This window comes from Pimephales promelas, chromosome 25 (assembly GCF_988280905.1).
Source record: "Pimephales promelas chromosome 25, fPimPro1.hap1.1, whole genome shotgun sequence".
In the NCBI taxonomy this organism is placed as follows: Eukaryota; Metazoa; Chordata; class Actinopteri; order Cypriniformes; family Leuciscidae; genus Pimephales; species Pimephales promelas.
In genome coordinates, this window is record NC_142793.1 from 18,538,674 (window position 1) to 18,564,621 (window position 25,948).

At 36.7% G+C, this 25,948-nt stretch overlaps 1 protein-coding gene across 4 annotated transcripts; it reads left to right on the forward strand.

The window, feature by feature from the left end:
• The first annotated feature begins 141 nt into the window (after positions 1–141).
• Positions 142–24,489, forward strand: gramd4b (GRAM domain containing 4b). 4 transcript variants are annotated; one of them, XM_039657867.2, is made up of 20 exons: positions 142–438; positions 4,941–5,148; positions 7,806–7,929; positions 12,440–12,560; positions 12,707–12,771; positions 14,018–14,153; positions 15,010–15,035; positions 15,184–15,275; positions 15,635–15,726; positions 15,958–16,006; positions 16,081–16,152; positions 16,258–16,301; positions 16,596–16,705; positions 16,800–16,954; positions 17,412–17,429; positions 19,826–19,976; positions 20,063–20,156; positions 20,329–20,419; positions 20,499–20,567; positions 21,712–24,489. In XM_039657867.2, exons 1-20 carry the CDS (start codon positions 410–412, stop codon positions 21,826–21,828), a joined length of 1,863 nt encoding a protein of 620 aa, XP_039513801.2. In that variant the 5' UTR covers positions 142–409; the 3' UTR covers positions 21,829–24,489. The 4 variants fall into 4 exon arrangements, with proteins under 4 accessions (XP_039513801.2, XP_039513803.2, XP_039513802.2 ...); XM_039657870.2 differs by lacking the exon at positions 142–438 and adding an exon at positions 530–703; XM_039657869.2 differs by lacking the exon at positions 17,412–17,429 and having other exon boundaries at positions 19,829–19,976.
• Positions 24,490–25,948: the final 1,459 nt, after the last annotated feature.

Below are 25,948 nucleotides of genomic sequence, written 5' to 3' on the forward strand. Positions count from 1 at the left end.
GACACAGAAGTCCCTCTGTTGTTGCTCTAATGAAAATATTTTAAACACAGAAACTAATTTAAGAACGCTACCTTAATTCACGAAAAAGAATTAGTATTGCCTGATAAGAAGAGGCGACTGTCATTTATCGGCCCCTTTAAGAGCTTCTGTCGCTGTCATTGACGAAATTTCCTGGTGTGAAGTGAGTCTTGCAGAATATCAACAACAGATTGAAAGATACCCCGAATGATCGCATGCGATTTTAATCCGCAACAACGCTGCAAATAACATCTGACAGCTAATGGAGTCACATTGGTAGATCAATGTGTCTGCTTAGGCATTTTACGCAGGATTTCTCATCGAGCTGGTAGCAGGTGGCGGCGGCGGCGACGGAGCGGGGCGAAGCTCGAATATTCATGCCTTCCTGTTAATGAAACTTAAATACGGATTCCGTGCAAGGTGGGTAAGAAACTTTCTAACCCCTTTCTGGTTGTTAATCCCACGGCGGGCGGGGCGCGTGCTACAATGTATCAGACTGAAGAAGCTTTTGTTATATTGTTGCGTTCGAATTCGAAACCTCTAACTCATTACAGCGCGAGCGAATGTGCCACATTGTTTGTAGTTTTGTGTAGCCCAGCACGTTTTCTGGACATATGTCTATTTCACGCTATTCATTAATATATTATATGGCTTTATGACAACCATCCCTTACTGTCAAGACGAGGTAAGAAAATGATTTTAAATTTTGTGCACGCACACGAAAGCCGCCATTCTATACGGCATCGATCTATAAGATGTTCCATAGTGACGAAAGGCTTTTTAGGTCAAGGCATTAGTCGGCAATCTATTGATGGTGTAACTGTGTCAACCCTCGATGTTTTATTGATGAGATCCAACTTGAACTACACGGGGAGGTAATGAAGATGCAGAATGCTTGGGATAAAGCAAGCATTTCGTTAACAAGATGCTTTTTATTATTTAACAGGGTATTTCAATGAACGAGGAAGCATGTTAAAAAGGCGCTAAATATTGCTGACAGCTACAGTAAGGCTGCGGAGGTTCTGACAATAGGGGCGGATGGTGTTTGGAGGAGAGTGACTACAATGCCAGTAAAGGCGCTGTAAAGGGAGCACATAAGATCAGCCTGGCCGCTGGATAGTGAAACGGGCGTCGGTGTTTACCTATGATGTAATTGTAATATAGAATTACAATAGAGCCTCTTGAATGGAATACAACAGTCATGGAACGTTGTTTTGTTTTCTTTTATAACGCATTTTGTCGTGTTAATTGTATATTCCCATTAGGAAACGTTCGCAAAATGTTGGCTAATGTTCTGACAAGGTTCCTAGTTGGGCAGGACAACGCGAATCGTTCGGGACTACAACGCGTTTTTTCCCTGATTTTGTGATGTCACAATGTCACTCATTTAAATAATCCATAGATGGCAAACTGACATTTAATCAACGTGGAAACAACGTTGATCTGGCATTGTTTTGCTCATCGAATTAACGTTGAACGAACGTCAGACGCGCCATTCTTCAAAACTAACTGAAAATTGACGCAATTGGTTTGATTTCCTAATGTTGAAACGATGTTGATTTCAAGTTGATTTTCAGTTAGTTTTGAAGAATGGCGCGTCTGACTTTGGATCAATGTTAATTCGATGACCAAACAATGCCAGATCAACGTTGTTTCGATGTCATGCTTCCACGTTGATTCAATGTCAGTTTGCTATATCCTGCCCATGGAATAGCAAAAAAGGGGGCGAGGCCTAGTCGAGCTGCGTTTTGTTGCCATGTCGAAGAGATGCTGTTTTTTTTTCCACCCCAGTTCCAAAACCCCTTTGTTTGGCCTTCTTATAGCGGACACATTTAAAATATTAATTTTTAACACTTTCCCTGAACATTTTAAACCCTTGCGTTTATCTGTGTGCTGCAAATTTTACGGAGAACAGCTTCCAGAACCTCAGAGAGTACAATGCTAGCTACGCACAAAAGATGTTCTTTGAAGACGGAGATAAGTTACCACTTTGTCGGGGCAAGCGGTTTATAAATCGCAAAGTATGCTTTAGTATTTGTTTGAAAATGCCCCCTGTACCCGCATTCACGCTTCCTAGTAACTCCAATAATAAAGTTTACTTGAAGTAGTGAATGAAAACGAGTGAGTGAATTCGGAACGAGTGAGTGAATTATATCCGAACTATATAGAAGTTTTATCCAAGCGGCAACCTCCCCGTCTCTCTCTTGAAACCAACACGGAAGTGAATTAAACTGCAATTCATCAAGTGGCCACTTGAGGCTGGCAGCAAAAGTGTGTCATATCTGTATCTCCCCCATGTTAAAATGCCCAACTTCACAGCAGAAAAAAACATGTTTACAGCCTGGTAGCAAATAGATGTTTTGGTCTATATAGCTAATTTTGCCCTTCATGACGACTGTGAGGGGGCTGAATTTTTTTACAACTAATCCGTTTAAATTATATTATGCCTTAAATTACTCAAAAATACTCAAACATGACATTTAATGTTGTGGCTTTCATCATCACTATTATGTTTGTCTTCTGAATATTTTTTTTTACGGAATCAAACATTTGAGATGTGGAAGTTTCTGAAATTTTAATTAAACCTAAAAGGTGCCTCAAAATGTGTTGCACCAGGTGTCATTTTTAGGTAAACTTCCTTTTAAAATCATTTTCTTATACTATGAAACATAAGAGAGGAAAGGAAGTTTAACTTTAGGCCTTATGTAGTACTCTTTCACAAGCAAAGCTTTTATAGAAAGTGATTAGTTGTCACACCCTGTTATAATTTCTCCTAAAATGCTGCGTTCTTATGAGTTTAAACATTGTAAATCTGACAAATGGGTGATAAATGCCATCCGCAGATATATTTCCGTTTCCCTCACGAGAGCTGCTTGAAACGTCTGCTTTATGTAAAAAAAAAGCCCCTTTCTAATTCACAGGAAGCCAAAATCAGTCTGCTTAAAAACAAGACGACTGGTGTTAAACCTCAGTCCTATCATTATCATGTACAGCATGTTGTCTGAGCTCTGGAAGTGAAATTAGAACTGGGTTGGAGGTTTTGAGTGTCTAGGCACGCATACGGCCGCTTTGTTCCCAGGCCTGCTTTGTTTGTTGTAAGGTCAACTAACTGCAGGGAATGCAGAGTTTGGATCACCAATGGCATTATTTTGTGCCCCACTCTGGGCCTTTGGTTCCTGGAGAGGTTTTTTTTTTTGTATAAATAATCCAGTCACATGTTTTAACCTCAGCATTCTCAGGGAATGTTTGTAGATGCAAAGAGGTGTTTAAGACATTGCCTGAGGAAGAGCACAATAGTTCATGACCTTCTTCTTTCCGTGAGTTTAACAGACAAGTGCTCCGTTTCCAATAGGTAGTAATTGGCACTTATTAAGGTTAAAGATCAAAAATGTATATTATGTCACCATTTACTCACCCTCATGTCATTCTAAACCTGTATGACCTTCTCTCTTCAGAGGAACACAAAAGGAAACATTTTTAATAATGTGCTGATTGCGTTTTTTTCTATAGAGTTACAATCAACGTGAGTGATGCGTTTTCAAGCTTTGAAAAGGATGCAAAAGCCCCATAAAATAATATAAAAACGTGGTTATTAAAATGTTTATTCTAAGACCATATGTTAGTTTTGTGTGAGGAGGAACTGATGTGCTGTTATTAAGTAAAACAATTAAAAATGATTTGATGTATTTCAATGTATAAAACTTAAACTTTAAATTAAGTTTATTAAGTTAAATGTCAAGGTAAAAGTTATTTTTTAAGTTTGTTTTAAAATTGTTTTAATTTTTAAGTTGAAGTACTAAAAAGGCTCACTATAATCATTTTCATTTATAATTTTTTATATAAAAATCTTAGAGCTACTGTAAATAGAAATATTTTTAAAAAATGAATGAATGTCAAAATCACAACAAAATTACTAAAACTAAAATGAAAACTGAAAATTTATGTAAAAAAATATATTTTTAGTTAAAATTCTAGACTATACCAATAAGACAATAATTGTTTTAATTTGTATGGCCAAATGGTTGATTTTAACATTCAACATAATTTTGTCTAAATTAATAAAAATTCGAGTTTTTAGATTTTTTAGATTTTTTAAAACTCATTTTTAGATTCTACAAGTGAATCTAGGCATCACAACATTATAATGCACTGTATAAAAGTTTGCAATTAGTGTTTTTAAAGATTAATTTTTGTTTTAAAGTACCATCATTTAACGCTCACTAAAAGTTGGTGGAATTGAGCATGCACAATTGAATATCCAGTACTGACCATATATAATTATAGATACAGTCTTTACAGTCTTTTCATTTCACAAATCCTGTCTATATGATTCGTTTACTGAACTCATATAGATTTTTTTAATGCATGGAGGTGAGTAACTTTTACTTATCATCATGTCTGGGTTTCCTCACACTTCAAACTGGACAAGGGTCTCACAATGGGCCAAAACGGCCGTGAGGATCATGGCGCCTCTACCTCTGACCCACATACTGTACATGTGAAACATGAACAGGGTGCTGGGCCACACTAGTCCCACATCAGCTGATCTCTTTGAGATTGTAGCAATTTCTCACAGCAAATTCAAGCGGCCCAGTTCACAGACCTCAATACCCAGTCCAGAGAGACTATTATTGTGTAAGCGAATGACAGTCAGTTGCAGGAGCTAAGAATGGCTGGCTTTGTCTTACTCCGCTTCTGGATTTCACTTGGACAATAATATGAAGAATGTTTCTTAAAAAGTGTAAATATTCATATCTTGGTACTTTCCATATTCAGTTTGTGCAATGAACATATGAAAAGCCAGAACTTTTTCTAAATGAGAATGCATCTTATCAGGATGATATTGCGCAATTGTACGTTTCTTCATCGCTGCACGGTTTCATGTCAACACAATGACTTAGAAGCTGCTTTTGTCCCTACAGGGTTGCCAGCCGCCATGTTAAGATAAAGACACAGATCTCTGTGTTGAACATGCTAAAGCGTCTGGATAAGATAAGGTTCAGAGGACCGAAGCGAGATGAGTTCCTGGACCTTGCCGAGTCCCCCAACGCATCTGATAGCGAATGTAATGACGACGTCCCAATAAAACAGCGGAGCTCTATCAAAGACACAGAAGAGCAGCGAGACCCTGTAAGTGACGTTCCTTCATTTGTGGGAATATCAAGGGAGCATCTGTCAGAATGTGCTGAAGATTTCTTTTCCTTTTTTAAACTTGAGTGTTTTTTCTCTGTAGAAAAATGTAGAGATGCGATATGATTGTGAAATAAGCCATTTCGAAAAGGGTGCAGACCTCTATTTTGAAGAATTCATAACAACAGTCCATAGATGCATACACTAGATGTCACCTTGGCTACGGCAGTTCATTAGAACGAATGCGTCATTAGAGCCGCCATCTTGGAACAGGAAGCCCCTCCACTTTAATGCATCAGCGTTAATGTAGACACAGGTCTAACGGATATAAAATCACCATAAATCCTCATGAATGCGATTTTCTTGTTTTTATGGGTTCATTCCAACAGTCAGACATGTATTTATCATTGATTACCATCAATTAATTCGAAGTAAAGGCAGAGATAGCAGCGTTGCCTAGCTACTTCCTTTGACAACACCCCTGTTCCAAGATGGTGGCGGTTTTGACGCATGCTTAGAACCCCAAGGTGACGTCTAGTGTATACATCTATGACAACAGTCATAAAAAACCATTCAGTTCAAACCTCACCAAAAAAATCTATTTTAATTTCTTTATGCCCATTCCTTTTTTTTAAAATGATTAATTGATGCATGTTATTCAAAAATTGATTCTTGATCTTTAATTACTTAGGCTGTGCACACTATTGGCTGTTTTCTCACCTTTTTCTTTGTTGTGTGTTTTTGTTATTGAAAGGAAATGTATATTACATGTCAGCGCTGTTGGGTGGAAACCTTGTATCTCCAAAAATGGAAAAAATACAATTGTGGCTTTATACATGGCCGTACACTTTCATGTGGCATTTATATTATTAACAATTTACCAAAATCAAGCGCAAATGGAGTTACAAGGTTGTCGACCAGCAAATTTCAGAGAATTTTGGACATGCGTGTTTTGTTCTTCATTTAAATGGCCGCGTCTGAGACTATATGTGCATCTCATTACGTTTTCATCAACTTACGATTTATAACATTTTTAGGGCTGTGAAACGATTAATCGCGATTAATCGCATCCAAAATAAAAGTTTGTGTTTACATAATATATGTGTGTGTAGTGTGTATAATTATTTTGTATATATAAATACACACACACATGCATGTATATATTTAAGAAAAATTTGTTATTAATATATAAAATATTTAGATTTATGTATAATTTTAATTTTGTATAAATATATATATATAAAGTATTTACATGCAAATATTTCTTAAATGTATACATGCCTGTGTGTATTTATATTTACAAAATAATTATACACACTACACACGCATATATTATGTAAACACAGACTTTTATTTTGGATGCGATTAATCGCGATTAATCGTTTCACAGCCCTAAAAATAATTTCTATAAAAGATATAAAAGATGAGGCTGTTTTAAGAACCACTGTGCTAGACGGAGACACTCTTTACCGCACCTCAAATACATCAAGCATTAGTCTTTACATATATAATGTTTCCTTAGTAAACACTACTTATTCAAAGAACCAGTTCTTTATTGACCCTTGCATTGCAAACAAGCAGAGACTGTTCAAACTGTATGCGACACTACATTCAAGATTGAGACAAGATTGAGAAGTTGAGGCTTTAGTGACCGGTTTAGTCGCAAGCTCTTTTTAAGACTTTTCATCGATTTAAATCTTTTCAAAACCCACAGACAGACATAAAGGGTGACCAATAGTAATGTTTTATGGAAAATAAAAACTACGATATTCATTTCCCGACGCTCTCAGCAGTGTGGGTGGAGTCAGGTTAAACACCAACTGTTTTTTGTTTTGTTTTTATGTTTTGGCGTTAACTGATTATTAAACAAATATTAATTTTGAGTTTAATGAACAGATTGTTAATAATAGTAATAAAAAAGTATTCCCCGTCACTTGCTTCCAGCCTGTATTTAATTCCTGTTCTTTGCATTGCATGAAGAGGCAGACAGCAGATTCCCAAAGGACTTTCAGCCCAAACATCCATTTGCTTCACTGTATTTCTTTCTGTAAATGACCTCTTCCTGTTGTTGCAGCTGAGATTTCCCTCCATCGTTCACACCCAGACATCCAAATCCTTCTAGTCTAAAAAAAATCTCAAGAGTTGCTTTGTAAATCTGCAGTATCTTTTCCTGTGGACGTTTGTTTCTAAGCACTGACCTTTTACATGAAATTTTACAAGAAAAGAACGGCCTTGTCCAATCACGTTTTCAAAGAAATTGCATTTGCTGCTTATAATTTGATAAGCACTGGAAAGCTCACCTACGAGAGCCGCTTATGAGCTGGTCACCATGGTTACAGCTGCCGCACTGGCGTCCGGTTGGGTACTAGAGCCGTAATTTGTTGAATCCTGTTGTTGCTGAACTTCTATGTTCATGATGATGCTGGAGCACAAATCTGTGAAATGTCTTTTACTGGACTCCTAATGGACACTCATTTATTAGACCAGAACATGGCCAGATTCCGCATTTGTTCAAGCAAAAACTGTTGTTGTTGTTTTAATGTACTGAGCAGTTTTGAGATTTTGGACCATTTGGCTTTTCATAGCATGTTGATTCAGACTAGTATTGTTGTCATTGCGGTGAGCCTTCATGAACTTCTCTTACTGATTTTCTCCAGGCTGGTTCAGGAACTCTCACCACGTCTGCTGCTCTCAACCAGGACTACAAAATGTGTGATTCAGACCGACTCAATGAGGTCAAAGGTCACCTGGAGATAGCCTTACTGGAAAAGCACTTTCTTCGTGAGTAACCCAGAAAAATTCTTGCAGATTTCCTGTTTTACATGGTTGCATGGTTTTAAATGATCATCACTGCTCTCCTGATAAACATCCTATTCTTTTCTGTGGGATTTCCTACTTTATCACTGTGTACTGTCTGCATACTCAGCAGTGTTTCAAGACGGCTGTCATGGAACTGGTTGTACAGTGATCCTAATATGACTAGCACCCATTTTCAGCAAGTCAATTAGGACTGTAAATTACCTAATTAATATTCATGAGACAGGTGATTCATATTTATTAATAATGTAATCAAAGAATATTATATATTTATATGCGGTCTTTGCAACCTTTGTTATAATTATAAATATTTAATTCTAATCTATTATAGTATATTATTGTTATAAATATTTATCAACATTTCATTCAACACAGTTCATTGTGGACTTTTTTTTCCCACTGAGCTTGTTGCAGTGCATTTAGGGATTGCATGCTTACAAACACACCTATGATACCTTGAAATGCTTTTGGATATTTATATATTATATATATTTTGAACATCTTCTCAGATGCTTGTTAGATACAGCTCTTCAGGAAAGTGATTTGTCCTCCCAGACCTCCAGATCTGCAGTATATCTCAAGCTAAATGGGTGATGTCTGACTGTGTTTGTGGATTTATCACCCTGAGCAGTGGAGTGAGATCATTCTCATTAGGACTGGAGCTGCCTGCAACTTACAGCGATAAACCCACCATGTATACTGCTGATCCATCTCACCTCTACCACTTTTCAATTAGTGAGACTTTCAGAAGCAGAGATTAGCCCTCCACTGGGGTTCATACACACACTCGCACACATACATCAGACGTTTTCTGGAGTAGTATCATCTTTTTCTATATCTTTAGATTTTTCAAGCATGTTGAGGCAATATAATCTCTTGTTTCCCATATGATAATTCAGTTTTCCATTCATAAAATTGGCTTAAAGGAGAACTCTGGCGCAAAATGAACCTTTGGTCTAATAAAACATTGGTACCTAGTCAACTGTTTTCTGAGATTTGTTTTCATGATAATTGGAAGTAAAGAGTTTTATCTCTAAAAACTGTTTAGCGTATGACTCTAAGAATGGGGGCATTAACTAAGTAAAAAGAAATCGCTAGTTTATACCACTATCAAGGCACACAGTAACATAATGAGGCTCCATACATGCAAAACGAAGCATTGAGAACTTTGTAAGTGTACAGACCGTTTAATAAGAAGATACTTTATGAAGACAGTCCACTGTATGGACCCTCATTATGTTACTGTGTTAGTGTTGGGCTATTTTGAGCCTCGTTAGTGCTAACTAGCGATTTCTTTTTGCTTATTAAATGCCCCCATTACTAGTGTTATACGCAAAACAGTTTTTAGAGATAAAACTCTTTACTTTTGATTATCAGGAAAACAAATCTGAAATCTTAGAGAACGGTCGACTAGGTACCAATGTGTTATTAGACCAAAGGTTCATTTTGCGCCGGAGTTCTCCTTTAAACAGAACATTAGTTGTGTATTATGAGGTTGGTTTGGAGTGTCCGGCCTATTTTTAGCCCCTGTGTTTGTATTTGTATGTATGTGAGCATGCGAATTGCCCTCGAGCACTGCAGTCCTGGAAAGCAGCAAAAGGTCAGACCTGTGCTGCTAAACTGCTGCTACCCAAAAAAGCAGACTGGACTTTATTAATAGTTTGTTACACAACAGAGCTTAAAAAAGGGGGAAAAAGAGACCTAATGGCTTAGTAACATGGTGTAGAGGTGATTTAAAACTGTGAATGATGCTGCTGCAAGATTTTGAGGTAAGGTCAAAGATTTGGATGCTCTTTTTGTGCCTCTTCACATCTGGACTGTTCTGTAGACCTGGAAATGGGATCTAATTGAATTGTATAATATAAAATAAGGAAATATATATATAATTTTTCAATCAAATATATGATATATCAGTGCATTACATTGCAGTGTAGTTGTACTGTTAACATTTATGACTGAAATGAATAAGTCCCAAGAGCTTTTGGCCAGTTAACTTGAGTTTTGTGATGTTGGTAAATGCCGGAGTCCAGTAACAAATGGTCATAAGACGTAGCTTCATACTTCAGTTATCATCCCTAATATCACTGTTCTTGGATCATATGACGTGAACTCTTTGGAAGCTACAGCTGTCAGTTTTACAAATCCTTGCTCCGTCAGAACATACACCATGTCAACATGAAAGACTTTCATCGCTAAAGTTTTGTAGAAACTTTCAAACATATCGTACTTCCTCAATCATTTATTTTAATGATTTTTTTTCCCATTCAACTTTCTGGAGGAAAACGGTGCTCTTGCATAACATGAGTAGTTCACGTACAGTATTCATTACATCAGATGACTCTATGATGTGCTTGCATTGGTCCATGGTTTTGTGTAGCCTTTACCATTGTGTTCATGGTCTTTTTGGCAGAGACTGGCAGGGCTGATTGTGTGAACTATGTGAAAGGATGCTGTCAGCCAGAAAGGCTTTCAAATGCTTAATTGCTTTAGTGTAAATGGGCCATTAGACGTTATCATTTTGTTTTCTAGCTTTTTTTTTTTTTTTTTTTTTGCTCCAGCAAGTTGACGTGAGCTAAGGCTGAAGTTCAGAGAGGGCAGTGAGACGGCACAGCTTCAGTGACGGACAGTGGGTGAAGTTCCAATCTGGCAAACAAATTGAACATGTCCTTATCAAGCCATAAAAATAGTTTACATTTCAAGTTCCTTCCGCATTGTTACTGCCTGGACAATGTGCTGATTGCTTATGGGATAAGTAATTACTTTATCATTTAATTATTAACTTTTTAAAAATCTGAGTTTAAATGATTCATAAATTCCAAACGCACACACACACACACTTTTTTAATCTATTTGGTGCTACTAGTGGCACAGAAACGACACCTTCACCTGAGTGTAAAAGTAACCAAAGGACATTTTCAACTCAAGCAACTCAATGTTTAAACACTACATTAGGTTCTATTACATTTCCTTGTTGACTAATGGGTTATTGGTTTACAGTTAGTTACCATTACGTTTACAGTAAGTGCCGTTTAAGTTCAGGGTCTCATCTGTGTGGTGCAACATTGTGACAAAAAGTGCTTGTAGCATGGCAAAGATTAATATCTGCTTACAAGATTATTTCTGCCACAATTTCCCTGGAACCGTAAGTGAGGTTGAGTTTGCATACCAGCTCATACAATGGCACAAATCTTGCAAATGTTTCCAAAGGGATTATTCATGTAAAGCTCCTAAACATTTGCTTTGCACAACATGTTACAGAGGATTAGGATATCTGTAAGTATTCTTTGGTTTGTTCTTGTTCTTTATTATGAATTATACTATGATTATTGATATTATTTATACTTTTGTTCAGCTAGATCTAAATTTGCTTGCCTTGACACTCCAAACACGCTGTAAAGTGAAGAATGGCATCATGATTATAAATATTAATTTCGATCTATTGTTTTATCACTGTGAAACAGCTTGCTCAGTCCCTCCGTCCGCTAGCTCCGGGTTTAGCGACGGCCCCTATGGTCTGCACTGATCATCTGGATTCAGATGTCTTCTCTTTTAGCACACCTGCCCTTGAGTCAGCGGCAGGGGGTCTTTATCATGACTATAGCGCCTCTGCGGGAGACTCAGGAACTGCTGAATTATAGATGAAGATGGGCTTGTGTTCCAGGCAACCTTGAAGCAGGCATTGTGTGCAATAGAGAGCAGGTGGAAAAACTACTCGATTAGGGCTGTTGTGCATTCCAGAGGAAAAAGGTTTTCAGAAAACATGCTCTTTGTTAGAACTGTGAGAATTTATTTTCGTCTTTTTAGATCAAGGCCGATCCGTCTCTGCCATCAGCTACATGTTTGTTTGACTCGAGAATCATTAAGTTCTCTGACATTGAGGATGAAGTGTCTTGAATCTGCTGAGTGTCCTGTCCTGTGAGAGAGCTTAATTTAGAGTCATCTTTGAGATTTAGGATAGGATCCTGTTATCATAACCCTCTGGAACAAGTTCAATTCAGCTATAGAGCAGCTCTACAGAAGACATTATCTACAAGTGTCATTATTCAGCTCAGTTCACGTTTTGTTCTGATCTGATAGTATCAGTGCAGTCAAATAAATATTACTGAATATTACGTGTCCCCAACTAAGCAAGGAAAATAGAAATCAAACTCCATCAGGTGATTGAAATGGAGAAAACAAACCTTGGGAGAAACCAGGCTCAGTCGGGGAGGCAGTTCTCCTCTGGCCTAGATGAACATTTAGCCAGTCATTATTGCAAAATAAACCTTAAGAGAGTGATACAAGATCCTGATGGTGCTGCCAGGGTTTATTTTGCAACAACGACCAGCTGACCCTTTGTATCGTGGATATTTGACATCTGTGAGGCCTCAAAGAGACCTCAAGCTTGCTGAAGGATTCAAGTGAAGTCAACAGCAATCTCCTCAGTCCTTCAATCATGCCATTGAACTGTTTTTTCTTTATGTATTGCTCACAGAGGAGGAGTTGAGGAAGCTACGAGAGGAGACAAATGTCGACACCCTGAAGCAGGAGCTGGAGAAGGAGAAATTGAGAAGAGCCGATCTCGAGCAGAAAATGAATGAAATTCTCAGATCCAGGTATGGGAGGTGATGCTTTCCACAGTATAGAAGTTTCCCTCAACAACATTTGTCACATCTATAGTAGATCACATACTTAATAAATGTTCAATTTCTATATTTATTTGTTGTTAACACTTTCTAAACAATAAGTGTGCTTGGTCCAGACTTGAAGATTCACCACCCCCACCTCCACCTCCAAAGCCACAAGTCCCTTCAGTCAATGGAACAGGTAACGCTTAGTTTGTTCTCCTTTATAGATCTAGAGGTCTTGAGACACGCTTGCGTTCAAATGGAAATTGATCTCTAATAGCAATACATCATCATAATCACTTTTGCCTGTTGCTGTTTTGACTCAAATCATTGTTCATTTATGTTTTTTATTTATTTTACTTTTCCACACCATCTCTTTTGTCTAATAGAGTACTTTTTCTGTAGCACTGAGGCTGTTAGATAGTTGTTGTCAAGTATGTTAAATAGTGGTTCATACTTGGATTTAGATTTTTCAGCATTTGATCTTCTTTTATGCATTATTATTATTAGAAAATGTATAACTAAAGCCCAAGTATACTTCCATGTAATTCTCGTCATCAGGAGGGTCCCAATTTTTAGTTTTTGCTCAGACAGTTCACATATAACATTGCATGTGCGAGTGACTTCAGCACTTGAACAACATCTTTTGGCCAAATGAGTATCCTTCGAAAGGCGAAATGCAGATTATTTTCAGGCCTTAAGCAAGTCTTATTTCTTAATAACAAAAAAGATATGCATTCCATCGTAATCTTGGATGTGTTTTGCTCAAAAATGCAGCTTTTATTGGTGAATGCATAATAACTAGTGGTCACATGATTACATGCAGTCTAGTCTTAAATAAAACGTTTTTGAATTTTGCTATTTGTGTTTTCATATGAAGATGTTTTGGATGTGTGTTGTGTAATTACTAGCTGCGGGAACACAGTCCCTCATTAAGAATAATCCGGATTCATCAACATTAGAATGAAAAAGAATAAATTGAATTGGACACGCACCTATCCTGCCTGAAATTGTGTGTGGCAATTTTGTTCTGTGCGCTAAACAACACTTTATTAGTGATTGAGAACCAGTGCCCTCATTTTTGAGTTCATTTGAGGAACACGATTATAGTTTATCCATCGCTTCAACTGATTGATGGCGGATTTTTAGCTTTTGTCTTTCATGCTTCAGATATTTTGATATATCGCATTTCATTCTTTTATTTGACATCTCTTGAAATGGCCCCAAAAAGGCCAAACGAGGCTTCCTCCTCATTTTCACAACATACGATATTCCTGAATGTATCTCTGCACTGGAAGTGTCACTCTCTATGAGCCGTTTGTCTCTTTTAGATCTTTGTGATAATGCTCAATTGAATTCTGAGAATATTGCAGCCCTTTTTTATGTTTATATTGTGAATCAGTTAAATGTCTGTTATGCTGCATTGAAGTGTTATGCTGTTTTAGGGGACAAACAGAAGGAGACCTTAAGATCTCGGCTGTGGAAATGGGTCTATGAGCGCTTTGGTGTTTATATCGAAGACTTTCGCTTTCAGCCTGAGGAGAACACAGTCGAGACTGAGGAACCACTAAGTGCTAAAAGGTGACCAGCCCAAATAAAGTCTCGATTAGTTTGGTTGGTTTACAGGTTTTGAGGGGAGGTTGAATATATATATATATATATATATATATATATAGGGATGGTGAAGGGTATGTGATGATGTGGGGATATTTTAATATCAGGATGCATATTATCCTGGATCTATGAAATAACTGTCCTTTAAAAATAAAAATCTGCCTGCCTCTAAGGGAATTTAACATAGGGGTGTCCTGACTTACGCACCCTGTATTTTAAGGAAGAACATTTATTTATTTATTTATTTATGATACATTATACATACACAAAGAAAATTAGTGTCCTTAAAGGTCGGATTTTCCCTATTTTTTCTAATTAAGGCATTAAGATCAATTTCCAAAAGATGATTTTTTATTTATTTTATTATTCCTCTTTTTAGGCAACTTTAGCATGGGTGTCCAAACTTATTCACATCACTTTATACATATGAAACTTAAGATTTAAAGTTATTATTTGTATATTAATATATCTTGTATATAAACACATTTTTCTTAAATACATATAAATCTTAAATTTCAAATTTTATCCAATATATTCAAGTGTACTTTAAAACATGAAAATGTACTGACTGCATAATAGGAATGACCTGGATGTAATTGAATGCTAGGGGTGATTAAAACCCCATTTTGAAATCTGTTTTTATACCTTTTTTTGATTGAATGTTTTCTATTTCTTAAATTGTTGCAAGTGTAACGTGCTGGATAGGACATTCAACTGGATGCCGTTATACGCAGTCTCAATTTTCATGCTATTTCTGGCTTTATAATTTCACCCTCCCAACGGATCTCATTAAATAATTAATTTTCTTTTCTCCTCTTTGCAGATTAACTGAAAATATGAGACGACTCAGTAAGTGTTTTCATACTGCAGCCCAAATAAAAAAAACCTCCAAGCCATATCGCTAAATATTTTAATGGATTGCAGCCCCATTTTAATTCCCATCACCTCTGCTGTGTCACGGCCATGAAACTGACTGTTCTGGTCTGTGTGTTTTCAGAACGGGGTGCTAAGCCTGTAACTAACTTCATGAGGAACCTTTCTGCCTTATCCAGCTGGCACTCTGTCTACACGTCAGCCATCGCCTTTATTGTGAGCACAGCCCACCACCCACACAAACCCCTCAAACACGATTCATCACTGTTTATGTAGCCTCCCAGTCCAAAGTGTCTGTTTTACCACCATAATTAAAACAAATAAAGCTCATTGTCGTCTGCACATCGCCCGATTAGGAAAAGCCCCGCCTCAGGTTAAACTAATCTGTTACATGGTTTAATGTGTATTAGGTCAGTGTGATAAAAGTTGGCTGATCTTAAAATACTCAAATGTAGATAAATAGTGCCACCACGTGTTTCTGTTTGATGGCTGACATGATTTCAACACTGCCAGAAACACGCCTGACATGCCATCCTTCATTTTTAATGTCTTCTTCCCTCTCATCTTTTCCACAGATCTATATGAATGCTGCCTGGCATGGCTGGGTTATCCCCATGTTTCTATTTTTAGCCATTCTGCGGTTGTCCTTGAATTACCTCATTGCAAAGTACGTGCGACATAATCCATCACTGGTTCAATTCACAACTAGATCACAAACCCATGTGCTGGTTGCATGACATGGGATCTGATCCATATGTATCCCTTTAACTAGCCTATTATTCAGCATTGAAAAACAAATTTAGATATAAAGATATAGTATATAAAAATGACATTTAAAAAAAAAAGTGCTCTCAGATTTGTTTTGCATGCTAAACCAGTTCTGCGTGTATCTTTTCAGGGGTTGGAGGATACAGTGGAGCATTGTGCCTGAGGTGTCCGAACCGATGGTAAAAAATTATTTACATCTGTAAGTTGCTATATATATATATATATGCTTGATTAAAAGCCTTCTGTTTATTAGGAGCCTCCAAAGGAAGATCTTACAGTCTCCGAGAAGTTCCAGTTAGTGTTGGATGTGGCACAGAAAGCACAGGTAAGTGATTTGTGACTTTGTTCTAGCTGTGGTGATGTAATCCCGACACCTATCGTTTTGCTTCACACATAAAGCTGTTGACGCACAAGTGACGTCTTTTCACAGAATCTATTTGGAAAGATGTCAGACGTATTGGAAAAGATCAAAAAGTGAGTATGTTACAATTAAGTAATTGTGTAATGGTTCAGATGCCATGTGGTTATGCATTTATTAAGCTGATTATTAAAGTTCAACCTATGTATTAACTGTACATTTTATTCAAGTTTCAAATAAATAAATATAACAATGTTTATGAAAAATTATTGTATGATTGTGATAAGTAAAGTTGATTATCAAATTAATAGTACAATGATATTGATTTGTTTAAGCATGTTTTATTGTATAAATGTATATTTACATACATGTATGCCTAATATTATGTTCTCTATGGGATTGCATTGCAGTCTGTTCATGTGGGTGCAGCCTGAAATCACACAAAAACTGTATATTGGCTTGTGGATGGCGTTCATCACTTCCTGTTTGCTGCCATATAAACTCTTAGGCTTCATGATTGGTAAGAAATTCAGTTTGACATGCAGCAACAATTTTAATGTGCTTTTTTTCCCCCTCTCGAGTCTCAAATTTTCATTGATTTGTGGTTATTTCAGGGTTCTATGCTGGCATCAAATTCTTCATCATTGACTTTATCTTCAAAAGTTGCCCGAAACTGAGGGACAAGTATGACACACCCTACATTGTATGGGCCAACTTACCCACAGACCCGCAGCTCAAAGAGCGTAACAACGCCACACTGAGCAGACGGGTGAGTGAACTGTTCGCGTGCGCAACCTCATTGTTCCAATTTCAAAAAGCTTGTAAAATATTAATCCTGATTCCTTTTTGTCTCTTTATGAGGAGGGAACTTGTCAGTTATGACTGAAAATGAGCAATGGTTTCCTCCTTTTAGTTACTAGCCTTTATTTAACCAAAATATAACTCTTGATGGCAAAAAGAATGAATTATTAATTATAATATAGTCATTACATTACATCTCCATCTTAGCCAGGTCACTCTTGAATAAGAGTTTTATCTTGGTGCTAATAACATATTAAAATACTTTATAATTTAAAAACAGACAGATCAAAACGGTGTCTACAAGATGGTTAAACATGAATTAAATCGATGGAGGATATGCAATTCCTCTTTTTCATTAATAAATGCCAGGGTTTTGGTTTGTGATGGTCTGTCACATGATTATTCTGTTATTTTTCCTCTCTCAGCTGTCTGGGTTCGAAAAGGTAGGGATCTAGTGTGGCCTTTGGTTTGACAACAGTGCCTGTGTTTGCCACCAATGGCTGGTGCTGCGTATGTGTGTGTTTTATATATATGTGTGTGTGTGTGTGTGTGTCAGGAATATGCAGTATGACACTGACAATGTCTGTCGACAATTGGATCAAAAACTGTCTTTTTAAAAATGCATCTTACTAATTTGCACAAAACGCATGTAAACAAGATTGTAAAAAGTACCAGGATGTTTTTGATCTATCGTCATCAGACAAGGTGATCGTGTAGAAATACTGTGTGTGAGTGTGTGTGTGTGACATGCGGGGTTTATCTGAGAGGTTCTCTGCTGCTCTATACTATAGTTTAGTGTAGGTTAATAGTATTTTGAAGCAGTGACCACATTAGAGGAGTCAAGCTTTTTACATATTACACTTAATGGAGACATTTGGTGAGAATTGGAAGGAAACTCGTCCTTTTCGATTTATCCAGTAACTTGCAGGACTTTTTTTTCCCCCTTATGATTACATAAATGCCTTGTGTAGGTGGCTAGAAATTCTGAAAAGCTTGGCTCTTCTGGTGTCGCCACTTTGTTGTGTTTATTTTCCAAAGCTAGTTTACAATTACCTTTCAGAAAATGGAGAGGTAAAGTGATGATTAGATTAGAAATTAAATTATATATGCATATGTTTACTTTCAAAATGGTTGTTATTTGAAAATGTTGCATATTATGCGATTTTATATGACTTTAAGATCCAAGTTTTTGTCATGTTTGAGCAGTGGCCACATTTACAGTAGTCAGTTGTGTCAGTTCAACATTTCTTTTGCGGATATGTTGTATTTGCAGACGTACTCTCTATGCACGAAGAAGTTGTTTTCTGCAAATATAAGGTTTCTTCAACTGTGGCTACTTGTCCTGTAGATTTTTTTTAAAAAGTCCCTTAACATACACTTTTCTCACTCTCAAAAGTGATTAATATAATTTGTCTGCTAACAAAGTCAAAAGTGGATATACATGATGCGCATGAGAAAAACATAGACAAATTTTCACACAATAGATGTTAATTTTTAGCCTGGCTGCGCCCTCCTACGCACTTCCGCTCAATTTCATTTTCTATGTGGAAATGAAATGAACTAGAGTCTGGTTGAACCAGGCTAGTTAATTTTATCTTTTTAAACAAATTTTTACTGGTTTTTTTTTTATTAAAAAATTAATAGATATGTATAGATTTAATTTCTTTAAATCATAAACCTCTAACAATAATTAACAATAAATAATGAAACTGAACTAATAATAACAACAATACATATTATGGTTAAAGCATGTTTTATTTAAAATAAAATTTATATAAAATTATTTTTTTATTTTATTTTTTTCTGACATCAGAACGGTCAATTTATTTAGGCTAGTGTTGTTGCCTCATACACTTTGACAAACGTTTTTTTTTTATGGGTTTTTATTTGACAAAATAATGAGTAAGAAACAAATAAACAATTAAAAAATGAAGATAATAAGATACACATTACAGGACATCCAGAACAACACTAAACCATAAAATAAAGTAAAATAAACATTTTGATATTTTAAAGCATATTTTAAATGACTGATCTTTATTTTTAGTATCATTATCATCAAAATCATCATTAAAAATTTGATGGCATAAAATAAGCACAGTGTGTGTATAGTTTTATTATTGATTTGTATAACCTAAACAATAAAATGTAGTCATAAGACAATTAGAAAATCTCAAAAATAGCTCATGATGGCATTGAAAATGTATCAAATTATATTTTGAATTCTGAATGAATTGTATAATGTATAACCAATAGCTCTTCTGCTAATTTTAATATAAATCATCTCCTACGACCTAAAAGTGCCCGTAGTTGAAGAAATGCCCATGAACATTTATCAGATGACATCTGTCTTGCTCAGTCCCAAACTCTAACACATTCCGTAATTGAATGAATCCCTTGGTAATAGTATGTTGAGTGGTATTAATACCTATAAGTGGCTGTTTAACGCCGGCTTTGAGCTTTGCACTAGTCCTCAGCAGCACCCTCCTCCAGGCATCCCTCGCTACTGTTTGGCACCCAACCCAGAGAACCGAGTCTGTCGCCAGGAGTCCACATGCAGCTGAGCCACTGACCCATCATTCACTGTGCTATAGGTCAACACTGCTGCTTGGCTCAATGGCATTCACTGGTTTTGACAATGACAATTGACAAGCTTCCCCCACATGGGTGCTGTTTTTGGGGCCCTCAAGTGCTGATCTAGGATCAATTCTGTTTTTTCTGTCTGGTGAGAAGTTAAAAGATAGTATTGATCCTTCATTGGCACACAGGAACCTTGCTGGTCTGGGGCTTTATTTACACACCCTGCTCCTAAATCAATCATTTTGCTCGTTCCCCGTAGCAGATCCAGCCAACGGTACCACGTGGCGCTCAATCGGCTGGGATGTCATGCGGGATTGGCCGCGAGGAGGAAAGCGGACGGGCTTACAACACCAAGAGAGGCCCGTTTCATGAAGTCTTTAACTTGTCTGAAAATGAGCGCCCCCTGCCAGGTGGGAAGGGAAACTGTGGTAGCCTTTGAACATTTCATCTGTACTGTGTCTTTAAATTGTAAAAGAATGTTTGATTTGATTCCCAGTGTGTGAGAACGGATGGCGATGTTGCTTGATCAACAGGGACAGGAAAATGCCAACTGACTACATCCGCAATGGTGTCCTCTATGTCACAGAGAAGTATGCAAGATGGACAGCAGTATTTTTCCATTAACTGGCAATTTTAGCAATTGCATTCACTCTGAACAAAGTTGTTAATGTTTTGTCATATTTGATTAAGGCACAAGAGTTGTATGAGAGAATTATTAGGCCCACTGCAGTCCTTCATGATAAAACTGTTTTGTGTTTTTAGTTACCTGTGTTTCGAGAGTTCCAGTTCCCGGGCAACCTCCTCGAAAAAAAATAAAGTCATCAAGCTCCACGACATCACAGATATTCAGAAGGTCTGCCAAAGGTTTTGTGGATGATTAACTCATTTTTCGCAAGTGCTTTGTTCTAACTGGATTCTCTACACGTTAACAGTACAAGGTGCTGTCAGTATTGCCTGGATCTGGGATGGGGATCTCGATTACAACGCCATCCACTCTGAAGGTAAGGGGCCAGCAGCCAATGTACACAATATCAGAGAGTGTGGATGCACAGATACTAAGTTTCTCCACCGATACCAATAGCCGATTATTCGAAATGAAACTATACTGAGTGGGAACCCTCTCATTTGGTACATTAGGTACATCCTAGGTGTTTATTACAATTCTTCTTTCAGTCGAATACAGTCGGGAGTTATATTGATTGAAAAATGTCTTGGCTCTTCCCAGCTTTATAATGGGAGTCAATGGGTCCATAAAAGCACATCCATCCATGCTAAAACGTTTGTTTTCGTGGGATTTTTGCCCAAAGACACCATTTATTTCTGACCCTGATTGGTTGAAAACAGTTGTGCTGCTCAGTATTTTTGTGTAAACCATGATTTTTTTTTTTTCCATATCTTTGAAGTATTGAAATTTCAAACAAACAGCAAATATTTGGAATGGCTTTTTTGTGCGTGTATATACATTCTATAAATAATATACATGTATTGTTTACATACTAAAACACACGTGTATTTACTACTGTGCATACATAGGTTAGATATTATAATGAATATCGTTGCACACAGGTTTTATTAAAAATAAATAAATTAAATTGTAAAGCTAACCGTGCAACTTTTCCTTTTCAGTATTATTACTTCTAATTTGTAATTATTTACTTCCTCTTTATAATAGTAGGACATTAAGGTGAAATGTTTCAAGGTTGTTTACACAGTTCAATTCCACCCTCTCACCCTGCTAGGTTTCCTTACTCATTGTATTCTCTGGCTCCAAACCATGGCTCCACAGTGAGCATCAGAGGCAGCTGTTTACCACTAGCTAGGTAACAAAGAAGGTGCCAAAAGAGGAAAAGCTAGTAGGCTAATAATTTAGCTTGCACACTAACTGAAATAACTGTATGTGAATTGCTTACTGTATTTATAGCATTGGTTATATTATATGATATGTGACCATCTAAAAGCTGCATTTTGCTAGATTTCTAATCGGGCACCAAACTTCCATTACATGTTCTTTCAGCCAATAGAATGGCTTCTACACCGGACCAACTGCGATTTCATACTGAAGTCCATGCAAAACTTTCTGTGATGTCAAATGGACCAAAATCACTAGTGTGAAAAGCACACTAACTTTTTATGTCATTTCTGCAGCCTCTTGTGTTTGGTGCCATGATTCATCGGGATGAGGCCTTCGACGCCATCAACACTCAGTACATGAAGATCATAAATCCCACAGCAGCTACCACAGTCACAAGCCCAGAGACATAGCTGGATCAACATACGACGTAAGGCAGCCCTATCCTCAATGTAGCACTGTCCTAACCGCTATATGGAGAAGATGGCTTCCGGAAGTTGTCCGGCCAATCTCCAACCCAAAAAGATGGATTTGAGGTGAAGAAACTGCAAAATAATAATAATTTCATATTCTCTTTTAAATGACGTGAGTATTAGGAAGGGTTTTTTTATATAATGTTCTCTCAAATGGCGTACTATAATCTTACACAAGTGTTTGTCAGGACGGGTCTTATTTTATAAGGTTAGGGGTTGGTTGTGCTTCTTACTTGTTTGTCCTGTGTCCTACAACAGCGAAATGGCACTTCAGAACAGGAGCTGGTTCTCCTTTGTGTCTCTCTGAGGGCTCTGCGTGATCCGTGTGTTGTCAGACCATATAACCGTCTCTGAGCTTACCGACATTTTCACTTAATTGCATCACCGCTGGCCTTGCACAAAGAAACAGCACTTAATGTTGCTGAGAGCTTTTAGATGTGATTTAGGGGGAAAAGGAACAGACTTAACCGTCAACCGAAATCCAGACGCGCAAAGCAGCTCCCAACTGCCGACCACAACGTTCCTTGGGACGCGCCAACTTTCTCATTATTTGTGATACTTGTATTAACTTATGACATAAAAACGGCCTCATTTTAAAGGAATCGTTCACATGTTAACACAATAGGAGATATTTAGCAGAATGTCCAAGCTGCTCCTTTCACCCATATAGGAAAATTCTGTCAACATTTACTCACTCTTATGTTGTTTCAACCCCATATGATCTCCTGTGGGATGCACTAGAATATATTTGGGAGACTTTTTTTTTTTTTTACATAGTTAAAATCAATGGGGTCCAAAACAACTCTGGACCTCATTGACTTTCATTTTATGGAGAGAGGGAAAATAGGTTTTAAAATATCTCATATGGTGTCCCATACAGGTTTGAAACAACATGATATTGATTAAATTATAAAATACTTCTTGGCAGAGCTATCCTCATACTGGTCTGTATCAGGGTGCTTTTTTGGTTGTTGATTTTCTTTTTTTTCTTAAAGCACAAAAATATCACCAGTCTTACTCATTAAATGAATGTGCACAAATAATAGACTGATTGAACTAAGCAGGAATTATTAGCTGCTGGTGATGTTGATACATTAATTCTCATTCCTCATCATTGAGCCCTGAGATTATTGAAGTATTTAAGGCATTTTGAATATGGTTAATTAAATAATTAATTATTATTAATTAAATTATTAAATTATTAATTAAATGTCTTAATTTAATATTTTACCCCCAAAAAAGATTTGATTATTGAAGCAACCACAGGCTAATTTCTCTGTATGTCATATGTTATGATTCTTCTAAAAGTGTGCATAGGGAACTCCAAATTAACTTGATGCATAAAATCTTCTTTGTTTTACGCATTCATAATATTTCTATTTGTAACTTTTAACTATGCAGATTTTTACAGCTCGTTTTGGATTAAAAGCAGGTCTTTTCTTTCTTAAGAGAAGAGGGTCTTAAGTTTATTTGTCCCCAACACTATTTTTTTTTTTGCTCTTTTAATGTTTATGCATTTCAAAATGTGTTGTGCTAAATTGCACTAGACAGTCTCTTATTCTTTTGTTTTAGGCCTTGTTTCCCACCTGCCTTATTCTGCCTTATTCTTTTTTATTTTTCAAACCATTTGCCACTTGAAATTTCCTTTCTTCAAATCATTTTGAGTCAGTATATGCCTGTTGGAGTTAGACTCTGGACTCCTTGGATGCTGTTTGTTTACTATAGATTTTTATATGGCACTTTTGGGCTTAATAAAATGGCCATTTATATAGTGAAAGATCATTTAGTTAGAATAAATATGATGGTAATATTGTCTGTTCAGAAGTATGTATTTGTGAAAACACATGAATAGTGCACCTTGGTTTTATTAATTTCACCTTTTAACATTGTTCTGAAAAATCTATTTCCTTTTTCTTTTTTTTTCTTTTCTTTTTTTTTTTAAGTGGAAAAATTGACCACCAATGATTTTCATTTGCCAAATAAATATGTATTGTTTGCGCTCTGTTTCTACCCCAGAAGAGTTTCGTTTACAGACATTTGTGTTCCACAATAGGCTAGTTTGATCCCTGGAGCAATGGGGGCATGACAATTAGCCATGGTTGCCTGTTAGTGAATGTTGAATGTCATAAATCATAGTTTTTAAATGCCTTGTTGAAACATTTTATTCTTTTATTTTTATCTACCACATTCTTCATCCAGCTTTAAAAAAAAAAAAGGATTATTGTTCCCTGGAAGTCATTGGCTATAGCATGAAAGGGTGTTTTTGTATTATTTCACTCAGTGTATTACTCTGTTCAAGTCGTTTTACATTTCAATCAAGTATCCATTTAGTTGGTTGTATAGCACACAGATGTCACAATGGCATTTACGTCGGTACGGCCACCCAGCAACTGGGTTTAATAGACTTTGCAGAGAAACAACCACCGTAAATTGGAGTCTAACTACTCAGAGACTTGATTAAATCTGATGTGCTGAATTATGACTGGATGTTTGTTTATCAAACATTTGTATTTACACTGGATGTACATGTCTGGTAAACTCTTTCCTGCTTTCCTCTGATTAGTCTTCATTGCAGAAGAAATAAACTCGAGGTTCTTTGTATCCTTTATTGTTTGTTTTCTTTTTTTTTCCACCTGTGGAGATGCCAAATAGCATTATACAATGAATGAGACAAATGTCAGTTCTTATATATCAGAGTGCCAACAGATAGGGTGATGTTTCACTAGAAGGCACCACATGAATCGTAACCTTGATTTATAAGAGGGCTCCACTACGGTGTCTTCCTAATGTTCCTCGTTTTGTTTTGGAGGTCTCCTACAACAGGTTTACGTTCATCTAAGGTCAAAATCACCATAATTTTCTTATGATATACATTGCACATCACCTCATTTCTCAAAAAGCCTGAAAACAGTTAATTTGAGGATTTGCTCTCTCTAAACCCCTCCTTTCTGAGAGCCTACTCTGCTCTGATTGGTCAGATGGGCCAGTGTGTTGTGATTGGTCTATTGCTAACAGCGCGTATTGGAAACAAAACTGCAATTACCATATCTGAATTTCAAATAATAAATAAAGTTGATGACAACATTGCCATAGCAAACTGTGAGATGTGTAAACTTGGGTTTTCAAGAGGTGGAAAGTAAAAGGCTACATTTAACACAACAAACCTGAGTTGTCAAAAGTTAAAATAAAGCAAATTAAATAAAAAATAAGGAACATCCGGGAATCTGGATCTGTTTTTTTATCTTCTTTATTTATGGATCTTTTTTATTCTTTTTTTTATTATGATAGAAGTATCAGATCGGGACTCGGTATCGGTAGATACTCAATCAAATGACTTGGACTCAAGGGCAAAAAAGGTGTGGTCATATTTAACATTGATAATTTGTTTATTAGAATAGGAATCCACTTAATCAGGAATTTAGTTTGTGAGTGAAGGATTTCCCCAAATAGATTTTGCAATGGGTTCAGGTTAGCCATGCCAATTTGCACACTGAAAGCTGATTGGTTTGGCTTCTGTGTGAGCTGTGTTTTCATAGATCCCTACACTATTGGCAATATACGGTGGACTTGGTGAAATGTGAAATTTGGCTAATGTGACCACAACTTAAGAAGAAAGCGTGCAGATCTTCAAGCAATTTGTCATTAATATAAATAAACCGTCTGAAAGAACATTTCCAACCTCTTTCTCACCACTTTGCCTGTTAATAAATGCATGAATCAGCTGAATGAGAAAGGAGAACTCCAGTCATAGATCGATTGTTTTATAGCTCTTCATTAAAACTTGCTATTGATTGATTCAATGCAGACTAATTGCATGTATTAGGGGATGTTTTCCAATGCGGTTCTTCAGAAAATGCTGGAGGGCTATTAATACTAGCTGTAGTTCCTGGCAGTCCAGAAGGATACTTGTGAGGCTGGATACAGTTTCAGCTGCATCTGACGGTCAAACATCTGTGTCTCCCAGTACAGTTACTGAGAAGATTGAGAAATGATGTTCAGCTGTATCGCATATGTCTACATACCAGCTACAGTATCAGTTTTATTACTGAGATACTTAATG

Coding starts and splice junctions, on each gene's coding strand:
- gramd4b (XM_039657867.2), top strand. CDS start 410: ATGAAACTTAAATACGGATTCCGTGCAAG. Junction 439..4,940: donor AAATACGGATTCCGTGCAAG/GTGGGTAAGAAA, acceptor TTGTCCCTACAG/GGTTGCCAGCCGCCATGTTA. Junction 16,007..16,080: donor CTGAGGTGTCCGAACCGATG/GTAAAAAATTAT, acceptor TCTGTTTATTAG/GAGCCTCCAAAGGAAGATCT.